Below are 15805 nucleotides of genomic sequence, written 5' to 3'. Positions count from 1 at the left end.
TGAGATCTCAGCCAATAGAGGTCATGCAGGGTAATGCACAGTAGAAGGATTTAGTACTGCAAGTGATTCATTCACCTGGACGTTTGATGGCAATCTCTTTTTCACAAATTCCAACATGAAATCTCAATAGCGACTTTTGACATTTTCCAGCGTGGGAAAGGCTGGTGTACATTTTGTAAGGTCCATCTTAAAAGCAAAACCAAAATCGACTTCACAAAGCAAAAAGTAATTTGACACCAAAGTAACATGATAGCTTAACACAGCAAAGTCCGGTTCTCAAAAACACACGGTTTCACAACTCTCGCCAAGTATCTCAATTCCTGCAGCAGGTTTCCTGTATTAGCACTTTCCAATGGAAAACTTTGGTTTATCCTCCAGGCTTCCTGAAGGATTGGATGTACTAAAATCAGGTACATTTTGCTCACTAGATCACTGTGCATATGATAAAAAAGTTCAGCACTGTAGTTAATTTCCTTGTCTTTGGCTATATGGATGAATCCTATTCACACAGGAACTAATGGAAAGCCACCTAGCATCAGAAAACTGCACTATCTTCTGGTGGCCTGGAAAGCATGGACAGGCTGAGTGACAAGGGGATAGGAGTGGGAACTGGTGGGTGACACTAAAAAGCATCAGGAGATGTTCAGGGACAGGGAACTCAGCAACGGAGAAAGCAGTGCTTGGTGATGGTGTGATAAGACATTAGATATGAGGAACTTCTCAGCCTGTGAAATTCCACAATGCTGAGATGAGCCAAATGGGGACAGAGCACCCTTTATTAACAAGGAGATACCTTGCTCATCTTGTCACACAGGTTTCAAGTCAGTGGCCCCATGTGATCACTTTCTGCAGATGTATTTGCCCACTTTGTCACGAAGCTCTTTGGTTTTGACCCCATAAATGATAGGGTTGAGCATTGGGGGAAGGAGGAAATAGAGGTTGGCCAAGATGATGTGAACATGTGGAGTAATGCCCTGACCAAACCGGTGTGTCAGAGAGGAGAAGAGCGAGGGAGTATAAGATGTCAGTATCACACAGATGTGGGCTGTGCAGGTGTTGAGGGCTTTCTGGTGGGCTTTCTTCGAGGAGATTCTGAGGACAGCCCTGATGATTAGACCATATGACAAGGCAATGAGCATAAGGTCAAACCCATTGACTACAAATGCTACCACCAAGCCGTACAATCTGCTGACTGTGATGTCCCCACATGACATCTTCACCACGGCCATGTGGTCACAGAAGGTATGTGGGATAATGCGGTTGGCACAGAATGGCTGCCTGCTGAGGAGCAGGGGCATGGGCAGGATAAAGAGAACAGCTCTTATCAAACCCAAGATCCCTAGCTTAGCTATCCGTGCATTGGTGAGGATGGTGGCGTATCTCAGAGGGTCACATATGGCAACATAACGATCGAAGGCCATTGTGACGAGGACGGCTGAGTGCATAACAGAAGCTGCATGAAGGAAGAACATCTGTGTGAGGCAGCCACCCACAGTAATGCTTTTCAAATTGAACCAAAATATACACAGTGCCTTTGGTATGACAGAGGTAGATGTGCCAATGTCTGTGAGTGCCAGCATGCAGAGCAGCAGGTACATCGGCTTGTGCAGGGTCTGCTCTTTCCCTACAACAAACAGAACCGTGAAATTTCCCAAGATGATGATAATGTAGAACATAGAGAAAGGGATGGAAATCCAGAGGTGAGCATCTTGCAGGCCAGGGATGCCTGTTAGGATGAATGCTGATGGGTCATAAGGAGTGAGGTTGAAAGATGCCATGAGGTAGCTGAAGCATCCGTCAGGCTCAGAATGGCTGAAGGTGCCTGCAAAGGGAGAGGAACAGAGGTGGAGGGGAGTTACACACTTAATAACAGTACAGTAAATATGAGAAAGGAGGGTGAGCGGTGATGTGGCAACATTTACAGATGTCGCCAGATTATTTAGGGCATTGTCAAGTCCAGAGAAGTCCTTAGAGGGCGATAACCAAACCAGGCGAATGGGCAGCATGATAGCAAATTAACTTTGATGTAAAAAATGGCAACATTTATGCCATTGGAGAGAAAAGCTTGAACTTTTCAAACACCTTACTAGGTTCTAATTTTACTTGTATGAACTCAGGACAGGGACGTGGGAATCATGGTACACAGCTCTGTGAAACCCTGCTCACAGTGCAAGCATGGGCAGATACTAAGCAAAACACTTGGATGTAGGAGGAGTGGGATGGAAAATCATTCAAAAAATACAGAAAATGCAATGCCATGAGATCAGTCAGTCAACGTTTCACCCTCCTCTGTGCACCGTTCTCACTCGGGTATTGCAGAGCAAGAGGGGTTCCGGGAAGGGCAATGAGAATGATCAGGGGCCAAGGAAAACAGCTGGTATGAAGCGGAGTGGGGTTGGTCCTGCTCTGATTGTATGATTCCAAGTCTCATACAGAGAAAGGTTTAAAGGCTGGGATAGTTACCTTAGTACGGTGGTTAATAAGAGGGGATATGAAATACTGTAAAATAATACACAGACTGGTACTGCGCAGATCCAGAATGTGTTCTCCTTCTCTACTAAGGATCAAGACGACATTAAGTTAAACTGAAGCTTGGCAAATTCAAAAGAGGAAAAAAAAGATGCTTTCTTCACTCAATGCCTAATTAGACTGAGGAACTCATTGCCACAAGAGGAAGTTGAGTCCATGAGATAACTAAGAATCAGGAATGGTTTGGGCATTTACATGAATAGTGAAGATATCCAGTTACAATAGTGACAGCAAATTCAATATTTTGGAAAGCCTCTATGCCCATGTGTTTTAGGGCACAAGCCAACATCTAGCTGTTAGGAAGTATGTCATGGATCAGACCTATGGTCCATGAAGTCCCATTTCCTTCTTTGACAGTGACAGCCTGAGTTGTTGCAGAAGAAAGTGTAAGAAACCCAGCAGTAGGTGGAAGGGGTATGTGTGAATTGACCTTCAAGAGGGTGTCACCCTAATGCCTATGTTGGAACAGAGGCAAGTTTCCCCCATGGAAACTGACATAATCAAGCTGTGTTATAACTGTGCTCAATAGAATGGGCATGAAGGGCACAAGAGTCTTGCTATTTAGGGCTACAGGCCTGTATCTCTGTTACCTCCCTTGTGTCTTTTGGTGAGACACTTTCTTGCAGCACCCAGCTTTGTCGGTGACATATGTTAAAGGTGTTAAATGACAAGTGTAAGCAGAGACATGTCACCACCTGAGCTGCTAACCATCTCATGCCTAAATATCAAGGTAGTTTACAGATGACACATAAATTGGGGGATTATAAATAATGAAGAGGACAGGTCACGGATTCAGAGCAATCTGGAATGTTTGGTAAACTGGGTTGAAGCTGTGGAGATTAATGGAAGAAGGAGGCACACGTCAGGGCCCAAGGGGGGCTCTGGGTGATCGCTATTTCTCCCCACCCAACACAGATGGAATGAGGTTGAGTAGTGTCCACAAAAGGGAAACTAAACAACTAATTATTCCTCAAGAAAGGTTTTTAATGACTTACAACTATAAAGGCAACAGAGACAGAATAAGAAAAACAGAATCAAAGACCAGCACCGAGTGAGGATTAACACAAATGGCATTAACTACTTATTTCTATAAGTGGATATATAAAAGGCAAATAATATGGAAAATAGTCACAAGCACATGCAACGCTACTATTACTGATTGCCTAGCAACTCTACATGTACTGTAACCACTCCCAACAAATACAATTCTATATGTAATACTAATACATTGATTAACTATATTCTACTAACTTTAACCTACCTATGACCTTATATGACAACTTATTCACTTTTATTGACTTTTATGATAAACTTGATGGTACCTTATACTGAAGACAGGCACAGCGACATGCAAAGCTATTATTGTTTACAAACTACTAACTTTACCAGCTCTGTACCCGTTTCCAGCAAGGCACAAAAACATACCCAGTTATTATATATCAACTATTGACTACTACTATTTCTAAACAACTTAAACAATTTACTAATATAATTAAACTATAGCATTAATACAGACTTAAGATTAATTAGCTCGAGCATAAGCAGACCTCTTCACTCCGAAACCTTACCCTGCATTCTTCCAAAGATATGTTACCTCCAGTCGACTGTTTTTCACACTGGCCAAGTACAGATAGTCAGTGAAGCGCAAGTCCCTTTGGTTCAGGGGGTGTGTATATGAATCTGACAACACACACACAAACACTTGCATCTTTACACCTTTTTTATACGGTATTTATTGGCCATGTTTCAAAACGGTCAACCAATGAAGGTGGCCAAATGCTTCAGTGTGGTATTTGCAGTTGTCTTGATACTATGAACTGTGCACCTGTGCTCAGCTCATCTCTTCTCTATGCGGCTAATTGTGGTTAATTTTCTAGACTAAAAAATGCTCGAGTCAGCTTAAAGAGGTATTTGGTTGCAGAGCATAGTAACCACAAGTCTGTATCTATCTTTATAGAGTTTCCTTTTTAGTCTATAAAGCTTCCTAGCTAGATTATGCGTATACTTGCAGCATTCAACTGTACTCGCTTCTTACAATTTCTGGAAGGTTGAGGCCTAACAGTACTTAGCTTGACACTACTTGACAGGACTTATGCACATTAATCACAGAAGCAAACAATATGTGATCAAATATGAACTAATAGCTAATCACTAAGTGATCCATCCCCTGTTGCCCATTTCCAGGTTCTGGCAAACAGAGGCTAGATCCCTACCCATCCTGGTTAGTAGCCATTGATGGACCTATCCTCCTTGAATTTATCTAGTTCTTTTTTTAACCCTGTTACAGTCTTAGCCTTCACAACATTTTCTGGCAAGAAGTTTCAAAGGTTGACTGTGTTTTGCATGAAGAAATACTTCCTTTTATTTGTTTTAAACCTGCTACCTATTACTACAATAACATAAGCTATAGAAAGCAGTTCTCATTTAAGATTTCAGCAATACAGAAGGTTTTACATCATGTCACTTAAATGATTATTGGATAATAAAAGGAAACTATTTTCAAAATGAAAAGAACATTCAGAATCTCAGTTCAATTTATCTCAAACTTAAAAAAGAAAAAATCTGCAACATTCCTATACTCAGCCTTTGACAGTTCTAGCAGAAGTTGCTGGGATTTTTTTTCCTCCCAGAAAAATAAGCTCGGGTTTTTGGAAAGCTATGAGAGTCGGAATTTATAACCCTAATATGAAGTCACAAATATCCTGGAAGCCCATGTGGAGAAATAGCTCTTGATAGTGGGTTATTCAAGATTATTTTTATTATAACAACAACATTTTAGTTCTCCTAAAACACTCAAAATGCTTCTCTAACTCATCTTTTAAGGAGATAGGTTTCCATTCCTTATTATTATTTAAGATTATGGTAGCACCCATACAATAGAAAGTGTTTCCTAATCAGAGGAAACAGTTCCTGTTCTGAAGAACACATTGTTTGATAAAAGAAAACCGGGGATACAACATATTATTTGTATTAGAGTAGTGGCCAGATAATCTGATCAGTTTTGCAGTCCTGTTACATTGTGTGCTACAGAAATAAAAGTAGACAGGGTGCCTGGTCTTGAGATCTTACGGCCTAAGATGGAGAACATACAAAAAAAAGGGGGAGGAAGGAGAGTTAGTCGTTTGTTTTTACTTTATTTGCATTAGTACATATTGACTTTTTTCCAAATGGCCTTCAGCTTAATTATTTAAATGCTGGTGTTAGGAGTTGAGACAGAAACAGGTCTTGGGAAGACATTTGGAGAAGAGGGTAGCAGCCTTGCAGGTTAGTTCAAAGAGGACCATGTATCCATAAGAGTCTATAGGGAAGAAAGCATGATGACATTTGCAGAAGTCTCACATGAGTGGGCAGTGAAGTCTTGCAAAGCTGGGAGCATGGAGGGAGACACTACAAGAGAGGGGAGCGGACAAATGAATTGGAGACATACTTCTCTCTTGTAAGTTTCATCTTCCTCCCCTTTCCTCACACCCATTAAGTTCACTTCCTCCATCCTCATTCTACAAACCAGTCCTCTTGTTTTTCCCCTTTCCAGCTTTGATTCAATTGTCCTTATAACTCTATACGCTGTTTGAAACAGTTGTTTTCCATAAATTGTAAGTATATTACTTTCACTTCCTGTCCAACCCTTGCAAAGAAAGGGCATAATATAAAACTGAAAATGGATAGACTTATTTTCTTCCTATCCTAAAAGTAACACACATTGTTTAGATTAAAGAACAGGAGTACTTGTGGCACCTTAAAGACTAACAAATTTATTTTAGCATGAGCTTTCGTGAGCTGCAGCTCACTTCTTCGGATGCATAGAATGGAACACACAGACAGGGGATATTTATACATACAGAGAACATGAAAAGGTGGAAGTATGCATACCAACAGGCAATTGATTAGACTCTGCCTGTTGGTATGCATACTTCCACCTTTTCATGTTCTCTGTATGTATAAATATCTCCTGTCTGTGTGTTCCATTCTATGCATCCGAAGAAGTGAGCTGCAGCTCACGAAAGCTCATGCTAAAATAAATTTGTTAGTCTTTAAGGTGCCACAAGTACTCCTGTTCTTTTTGCGGATACAGACTAACACGGCTGCTACTCTGAAACCTGTCATTGTTTAGATTGTGCATTTATTCCTATAAAATACTGGTATAATTCAGTCAGTTCTTTTGTATTGATTCAGAGAGAGGTGTGATGACTTTGGTGTCCATATTTCTTTCATTCTAAGGTGAACTTGTTTTTTAAATGTCTGTGGTCACTCCTCTGCCTGACCCACAACCTCTGGCACCGCACGCCTGTCTGTGTGCATGCCGCTCCCCACCTGCACAACCCCCAGCGCTGCCAGTCTGGCTGTGAATACCCTACTCCATGCCCCCATTAACCCCAGAGCTGGCCGCTTGTCCAAGCATGTAAGTTCTTCACCCCTAAAATTTCCAGCCTTGCCACACAGTGATACCCCTTACCCAGGCCCAAAACCAGGTGTCAGACTCCACAGCGACAGCCAGAGAAATATCTCCTCAGATAAGGTGAAACTCAGTGTCTGCCTGCACGCGCGGGGAAAGGGAGAGAGCAGCCTGATCTGTCTTTATGGAGGTGAAGGGAACCTCAGCAGGAGCTCAGCCTGTGCAGGGAAGGAGAGAGGGACAGACCCAGTGGAAGGGAGAGAGCACGTGGAGATTAAAAGTACACAGTCTGAGTCACTCTTCCTCAAAATGACACAAAGCCTTAACGTATTGCAGCCCGTTCGAAACCCAGACACCCCTTCCTGAGGCTGCTTTTCTGTGTTAGCAATTGCTGACATTACCATGAGGCTGTAGTGGAGCAGATCATGGAAGGAGGAGTGGTTGGGATGGGGGATGGTGTTGACAGTCTGGTACAGCGTGGTCCACATTCCGTTACAGTCTGAGACACCCTCCACCCAGGTGACCTCATTACGCCTCTTTGGTCTGTGCATTAGACAGGATGTCTATTCTCTATTTTGCCCAGTTTCAGGACTCTGTGCCACTGTGATCTGGATACTGTAGCTCCCCCCACCACACACACACACACACACACACACACACACACACACACACACACACACACACACACACACACACACACACACACACACAGTGTGTCCCTGGGCCTCCCCCAGGGAGATGTCCAACACTGCCTGGTTTCCTCTGAGCCAGATACTTGCCTTTACTTTTTACTGCCTTTTGGGGCTTCTCGTCCTCTCCAGACCCAGAGATGTAGGGCACAGAGAAAGCAAATGCCCTCCGTCTTTGATTTCTGAACCTCTAAGCCTCTGAGTGTCAGATTTCAGCAACTATCCTGTCAGTTCTTCTGTGGTCCAAACGAGCTCACCCGTCCATACATGCCACAGGACGACTCCAGTTGAAGTCACTGGAGGCTCATGGTCGGTGTAAATCAGGCCATTTATTTAAGTCTCTACATGTGGATTTAAGGTGAACTCCTGGAGTTTTGCCATTGAACTCAGTGGGTCCTGCTCCGAGTTACGAAGACCACGGCTTCCAGTCCTGCTACAGAGAGTGCTAGTCTGTTAGGGAGGTGAGAGTCTGAAGGGCCACCAAATGAAATTAATAGGTAGCAGGTTTAAAACAAACACAATAAAGTATTTTTTTCACACAACACACTGTCAACCTCTGGAACTCTTTGCCAGAGGGTGTTGTGAAGGCCAATACTATAACGGGGTTCAAAAGGGAGCTAGATAGATTCATGGACGATAGGTCCATCAATGGCTATTAGCCAGGATGGGCAGGAATGGTGTCCCTAGCCTCTGTTTGACAGAAGCTGGGAACAGGTGACAGGGTGATGGATCACTTGATGGTAACCTGTCTATTCATTCCCTTTGGGGCACCTGCCATTGGCCAATGTCAGAGGATGGCATACTGGGCTTGATGAACCTTTGGTCTGACCCAGTACGGCCATTCTTATGTTCTTTTATAAGGAAATCCCAGTTTACGTGGTGATCCTGATTTTGCTGTCAGGGAGGCCAGTTTCAATCTGGAGTGACCCAGTGAAGGCAGAATGTGAGAGCAGAATCTGGCCAGTGTGTGACTCATTCTTGTTGTCAACACTCTGGTAACACAGATACCCACTGAAGAGGCTTTGGCTGCACTTCTTAACAGGGCAGTGAAGTTGCTGAATTGAAAAACTGGGAAGAACCAGATGAAAAACAGACACCCCCCCAAAAAAAGAGAGAGCTACTGAGACAGATAGAAGGACACAGTAAGAGAAAAGGATCTTAAAATCAATCATTTTCTAGATCCAAGTTTACCAGGTACATCCCCTGGTGTTTCTGAAAATACTAAATAGTAAAAGCTGCCATACTGGTGAACTCCTGCCCATATATTTTCGGAACTGAACCCTTCCTGAGCCCTTAGCACTAATTTTAATGCAGAAACAGGCAACTCACCCAAATCCTGCTGAACGGAGAGATGAAATCTTACTGCAACAGGAAGGCAGAGCCCTGAGAATCAGTGTATGAATCTCACGTCTGACACTCAGCCACCTTTATGATTCCCTGTACAGTCCCTGCGGACTCTCAGGTTGGCCAGGACTCCCAGGACTCCATGGGCAGTAGGAATAGCAGAAAATAGACCCTAGAGAACTACAGTCTGAGAGCCTCCACTGGGAAATGATTCATCAACCACTGAGCTTCGGGTTGTCAGGGCACAACCCTTACAAACTTGATAGAGTTGTCCAGAAATACTGAAGCCCCAGATTGAAAAGGAAGAGCCAAGGTTTAGACATACTCATTTATCTATCAGCATTTCCGTGCTGCCGCCCATCGCCACAGAATCTCAGCATCTCCTCCTCCTCCTCTTGACTGACGAGCCCTGCACTGAATCCCTGAGAACGCGACAAGCAATGGAAAAGCTCTGCAAAACCCTTGTTTCAAACACAGAGCAATAGCCCCTCCCGTCTGATAGCCTCTTTCTGATGCAGGGCAGCACAGATTGCCCCTGCTCAGTCATAAAACCACCATAGCACAATATCTTGCCATGGGCAGGAGCAGCTTCCTGAGCCCCTTCAGTGATCAGCATGTGCCCTGAAGCCTGGGGACTGCTAGAGTCACTGCACAGGCTGTAATTAGGAGAGGGAGGGTGGAGGGAGATGTTCAGAGGCACAGGTGTGAGTTAGGTGCCCAATGTTCATCTGCATTCAGTGGGACTCAGGTTGTTAAAGGCACAAAGGCAGTAGGCACTAATTAAAGTCTTGGCCTTCCCAACATCCTCTGGTGAAGAGTTCCACAGGATAGGTCCAAAGAGTTCCTGCAGGATTGATCCATAAATGGCTATAAGTCAGCATGGGCACGAATGGTGCCCCTAGCCTCTGTTTGCCAGAAGTTGGGAATGGGCGACGGGATGGATCATCTGATGATTATCTGTTCTGTTCAGTCCCTGTGAAGCACCTATCATTAGCCACCATTGGAACACAGGATACTGGGTTAGATGGACCTTCGGACTGACCCAGTATGGCCGAATAATGTTCTAATGACTAAGAGGAGATAGGATATTGATCTACAAAACTGTGAATGGTGTGGGAGAAAATGAATACAGCAGTGTTGTTTACTCCTTCACATAATACAAGAACTATGCGGCATCAAAGAAAATGAATAGGCAGGAGGTTTAAGAGGAATTATTTATTCACATAAAGCACAGTAAACCTGTGGAATTCTTTGCTGGGGAGGATGTGAAGACCGAGACTGTAGCAAGGTTCAAAAAAGAATTAGATAAGCTCATGGAGGATAGTTCCATCAATGGCTATTAGCCAGTTTGATCAGGGACACAATCTCATGCTCAGGGTTCCCTAGCCTCTGACTGCCAGATGCTGGGACCGGTTAATGGAAGATGCATCCCTTCATAATTGCCCTATTCCATTCTTTTCTGCTGAAGCACCTGGCCACTGTCAGAAGACAAGATACTGAACTAAATGGAACATTTGTCTGATTCAATGTGGCCAGTTGTATGTTCTTATCTGAGTCTCCTTTTTCTTCTCTGGATGCTGGACATAGTTGACGGGGCCTGCATAGCTCAATATCTCAAATATTCCCTGCTATCGAACCAGTAATTTGAAGAGCAGGCTTGGTAGTACCATTAATAGTCAACTACCCAGTTTGAACTGCTGCAGCTGGACTCCTTTCTTATATGCTTTTCCTTTTACCTGTTGTGCATTTAGCAAAATTCTTCTAGCAAACACCTGCAAAGTCTTGAGGTGATTTCTTCATTGAACAATGTATTAGACTATGTTCATTGTCTGGGGTCTTTGCTCTTCCATGTTTCTCCAAGCAGGTCTGGAAACCCGTTGGCTGCTTCTCAGACAGCAGTTCAAAGGGAGAAAATGTGGAGGCTTGAGGCACCTCCCTGACAGCAAAAAGGAGGTGTGAGAAGAGTTGGTCCTAGTGTTTGGGATCTGAGGCTACAAACTTTTTTAATGTCACCATCAAAGTTCTGTGAAATCACTCTACCAAACCATCAGTTTTGGGATGATAAATCAACGTGCTGAGTGTCATTACCCTCAGTAGATTTCACAGTTCTTTCATTAGTTGTGAAGTAAAGTTAGGTCCTTGATCAGTAAGGATTTCTTGGCGTATTAACACCTGGGAGAATAATTTCATAAGCTCATTTGTGATGGTAGGTGTGTACCCCCCTCCTGTTCACTGGCCCAGTATCAGGTTGTTCAAGATATGGGAAGCCAATCTTGCGATTTTATACACAACTTTTGGAACTGAGGCTCCTGTGTGTACTCCGCATTGTGTGTCAGTGTGTGTTGACCTCAGACCAGACCCATTCAGACAAACCACCAGGAACAAAAAAAGAACATAGAACAGGATTACAGTTCTGCATCCTCCTCTCTGCTTGCCTGCTACGTGCTCCCAGCTCAGTCTATGCTGAGATCTCCTGTTGGGGGGGGGGGGGGAATAGGGCATTTATGAAGGGTTCAGTATCTTGTCTTCCATTCAGAAGACAAGATACTGAACTAAATGGAACATTTGTCTGATTCAATGTGGCCAGTTGTATGTTCTTAGCTGACTCTCCTTTTTCTTCTCTAGATGCTGGACATAGTCGACGGGGCCTGCATAGCTCAATACCTCAAATATTCCCTTCTATCGAACCAGTAATTTGAAGAGCAGGCTTGGTAGTACCATTAATAGTCAACTACCCAGTTTGAACTCCTGCAGCTGGACTCCTTTCTTATATGCTTTTCCTTTTACCTGTTGTGCATTTAGCAAAATTCTTCTAGAAAACATCTGCAAAGTCTTGAGGTGATTTCTTCATTGAACAATGTATTAGACTATGTTCGTTGTATGGGGTCTTTGCTCTTCCATGTTTCTCCAAGCAGGTCTGGAAACCCTTTGCTCACCAAATCTAGACAGTCTGCTGAGTCTAAAACAGCATCTTCCCTCCACTTGCTTGTAGGAATCTCCAGTTGGAATCCAGGCAGACTCTTCCTCTGCTGAAATCCCTGCTAGCCAGTCAGCTGACCAATTTACCAACCACTCAGTTAAGTGAATAGATTTAAAGAAAACCCTGGTACACGAAAATACAAAACCGAGCATAGCAAACTATAAATGACTCTTTCCCCATGACTACATTTAAAGAAAAGCTGGTGACTCAGACAAGTTGAGACAATTTATCTAGAACAGTTTGGCTAAAATCAAACAGCATTCAAAACATACAATGAAAATAGAAATTATTTTTCCCTCCTGATTTCCGATTGCTATAATTAGCATTGCCCCAGGCTTCCCTGTTAGAGGGTTAACAATATCACTAACCTGCTGCAAAATGCTTCAGAGTTCAGGGCACCAGCCTGTTGCCGGCACAGAGTGCCCGAGGTTAGCAACAGCGGTTCGTTGCCCGGTGTGCTTCGCTCCAATAAACACACCAAGGTGGAGAAGCAGACAAAGTTTATTTGAGATCTCAAAGTGGTGCCAGGAGACAGACTCGTCTCAGATCAAGCACACAGCTACAAGCAGCTTTTCTCTTTTTATACATAACTTTAACTAAGACTCTTCTATCCTCCCCCACTCCCCCTCTCTCCCCACCTTTCATTCCCATGTAGCAGATACACTTTGCAGTAGCAATTACATTAAGCAGTTAAGTCATACTTGGCATCTAACAATTTAGCTCGTTAGTAACTCTTCTGTCAACTGTTATCTTGTCTTACTTTCTTTGATCTGTTATTTTGCCCCTTAGCCAGGAGCAAGCAGGCCTCATTATAGCAGGCCTCATTATTACCTTCTGGTGCAGGTGTTGCAACTGATAACCATTCTCTGTTGCTGGCCTGTTAGGTCGATTAAAGTTCAAACATGGAAAGGCTTTGGTCAGACATGGAGTGACTTTAGTTCATTCAGGCCTAATACAGGAAGGCTTTATTGACACTTACGGTTTTCCACCCTCCTGAGTTACCTAGATTTATGCCTAGTGACACCAACAACCCTGCTTCCTGCACCTGGGCTCAGCTTCTCCCAACTCACCCAGGGCACGTGGCCTTCTGCAAAGCAACTGCCCTGACTGCTCCGCTCCATGGAGTCTGACCCCAGCAACAGGGAACCTCCTGGAGCAGACCCAGAACTACAACACCCAATTCCAGAAGCTTCTGGAGGTGGAGTACTTAATCTGCCTAGCAACAATGACCCAGACACAACTCACTCCTACCTCCCCCAGTGGGTCTCTTAAAGAGATATCTCTCTGTTAGGCACATGGGTTACATAGACACCCTTCATGCTGTCCTCCTCTCTTCTCCTCTGCCCGCTGCCCACCAAGTCCCTCCATCTTCCAGCCCCTGAGACCCTGCCATTTGCTGTAACACCCCCCTGAGTGCTGCGCCTCCATAACACCCCTCGAGCGCCATGCCGCCATAGCACCCCCAAAGCGCCACAACACTGTAACACCCCCCCCACCGAGCGCCACGCCACCTTAACACCCTCCCACCGAGCGCCACGCCACCTTAACACCCTCCCACCGAGCGCCACGCTGCCGTAACACCTCCCAAGCACCACGCTGCTGTAACACCCCCCCAAGCGCTGCACCACTGTAACACCCCCCTGAGTGCCATGCCGCCCCGCCGCAACACCCCCCGAGTGCCGTGCCGCCCCATCGTAACACCCCCCCGAGTGCCGCGCCGCCGTAACACTGCACAGCCATAACACCCCTGAGCGCCGCCCCACCGTAACCCCCCCAAGCACCGCGCTGCCCCGCCGCAACAACCCCCAAGCACGTGCTGCCATAACACCCCCTCAAGCGCCGCGCTGCCCCGCCGCAACAACCCCCAAGCGCCGTGCCGCCGCAACATCCCCCTATGTGCCAAGCCACCGTAACCCCCCCGAGTACCGCTCCGCCATAACACCCCCCACTGAGCGCCACGCTGCCATAACACCCCCCAAGCGCTGCACCACTGTAACACCCCCCTGAGCGCCATGCCGTCATAACACCCCCCCAAGCATCGCCGTGCCATAACACCCCCCGAGCGTCGCCGTGCCGTAACACCCCCCCGAGCGCTGCCCCGACATAATACCCCCCCGAGCGCTGCCCCAATGTAACACCCCCCTGAGTGCTGCACCGCCGTAACACCCCCCCGAGCGTCGCCGTGCCGTAACAGCCCCCTGAGCGCTGTGCCACCGTAACACCCCCCCGAGCGTCGCCGTGCCGTAACAGCCCCCTGAGCGCTGCGCCACCGTAACACCCCTCCGAGCGTCGCCGTGCCATAACACCCCCCCCGAGCGCAGTTCTGCGCCACCATAACACCCCTGCCGAGCGCTGCACCGCACCGTCGTAACACCGCCCTGAGCACTGCGCTGCCGTGACACCCCCCGAAGCACCGCCAAAACACCCCCCCGAGCGCTGTGCCACGCCGCCGAAACAAAAACAACAACAGCAAAAAACCTTGAGCGCCGCCACATCGAACCACCCCCCCAAAAAAGAGTGCCCCACGCCACCCCAAGATTGGCCGCCCCTTACAAGATGCCACCCCAAGCACGTGATTGGTCGGCTGGTTCCTGGAGCTGGCCCTGACCATCACTAAATCCTGGAACAGCATTATTTAGTGAATTGGTTACTATCCATTCAGTGAGTTATCTGCAAGACAGCATGCATAAGAAACACCTGGACCTACATCAGCAACTGATGTATCAGAGAGCAATGCAACCCATGGAACAGAGAAGCCGTTCCTTTTTCCCGCCCAGTAAAGTTTGCCAGAGGGTGACAACCAGCAGTAAGGGTAACCACACACACACACACACATATATATATATATATATATATATATATATAAAGGCCTCATCTGTAATGTCGTTACTCCACATTTCTGTTTTACTACTCATACACACAGCACTATGGAACACACGGCAATAACACCAATCCCAGTATTTCAAAACACTCAACCTACTGCCAATAATAACACAGGTGGTAACTGTAATTGCCCTGTTAGGAAAGTGTTGCTATCTGCAGAACCACAAGCACCAAACTTCACCACCCAGACTGGAAAAGGATTGTTATGCCTGGATATAAAGTGCTGTCATATATAGATTCATAGACTCATAGATTCATAAACTCTAGGACTGGAAGGGACCTCGAGAGGTCATCGAGTCCTGTCCCTTGCCCTCATGGTAGGACCAAAAACTGTCTAGACCATCCCAGATAGACATTTATCTAACCTACTCTTAAATATCTCCAGAGATGGAGATTCCACAACCTCCCTAGGCAATTTATTCCAGTGTTTAACCACCCTGACAGTTAGGAACTTTTTTCCTAATGTCCAACCTAAATCTCCCTTGCTGCAGTTTAAGCCCATTGCTTCTTGTTCTATCATTAAAGGCTAAGGTGAAAAAGTTTTCTCCCTCCTCCTGATGACACCCTTTTAGATACCTGAAAACTGCTAACATGTCCCCTCTCAGTCTTCTCTTTTCCAAACTAAACAAACCCAATTCTTTCAGCCTTCCTTCGTAGGTCATGTTCTCAGGACCTTTAATCATTCTTGTTGCTCTTCTCTGGACTCTCTCCAATTTCTCCACATCTTTCTTGAAATGCGGTGCCCAGAACAGGACACAATACTCCAGTTGAGGCCTAACCAGCGCAGAGTAGAGCGGAAGAATGACTTCTCGTGTCTTGCTCACAACACACCTGTTAATGCATCCCAGAATCACGTTTGCTTTTTTTGCAACAGCATCGCACTGTTGACTCATATTTAGCTTGTAAATCTATAACCCCTAGATCCCTTTCTGCCATACTCCTTCCTAGACTGTCTCTTCCCATTCTGTATGTGTGAAACTGATTGTT

General features: G+C 45.5%; 1 protein-coding gene across 1 annotated transcript; it reads right to left on the bottom strand.

Annotated features, from left to right (window-relative positions):
* Nucleotides 1–839: 839 nt before the first annotated feature.
* LOC123356669 (putative olfactory receptor 52P1) lies at nt 840–1778 on the bottom strand. The gene has a single exon (XM_045000066.1). The coding sequence runs from the start codon at nt 1776–1778 to the stop codon at nt 840–842; it is 939 nt and encodes a 312-aa protein (XP_044856001.1).
* Nucleotides 1779–15805: the final 14027 nt, after the last annotated feature.

The sequence above is a fragment of the Mauremys mutica genome, chromosome 1 (genome assembly GCF_020497125.1).
Source record: "Mauremys mutica isolate MM-2020 ecotype Southern chromosome 1, ASM2049712v1, whole genome shotgun sequence".
In the NCBI taxonomy this organism is placed as follows: domain Eukaryota; kingdom Metazoa; phylum Chordata; order Testudines; family Geoemydidae; genus Mauremys; species Mauremys mutica.
The sequence above is the reverse complement of the archived record's forward strand: the minus strand, read 5'-3'. Positions and strand labels throughout refer to the sequence as shown.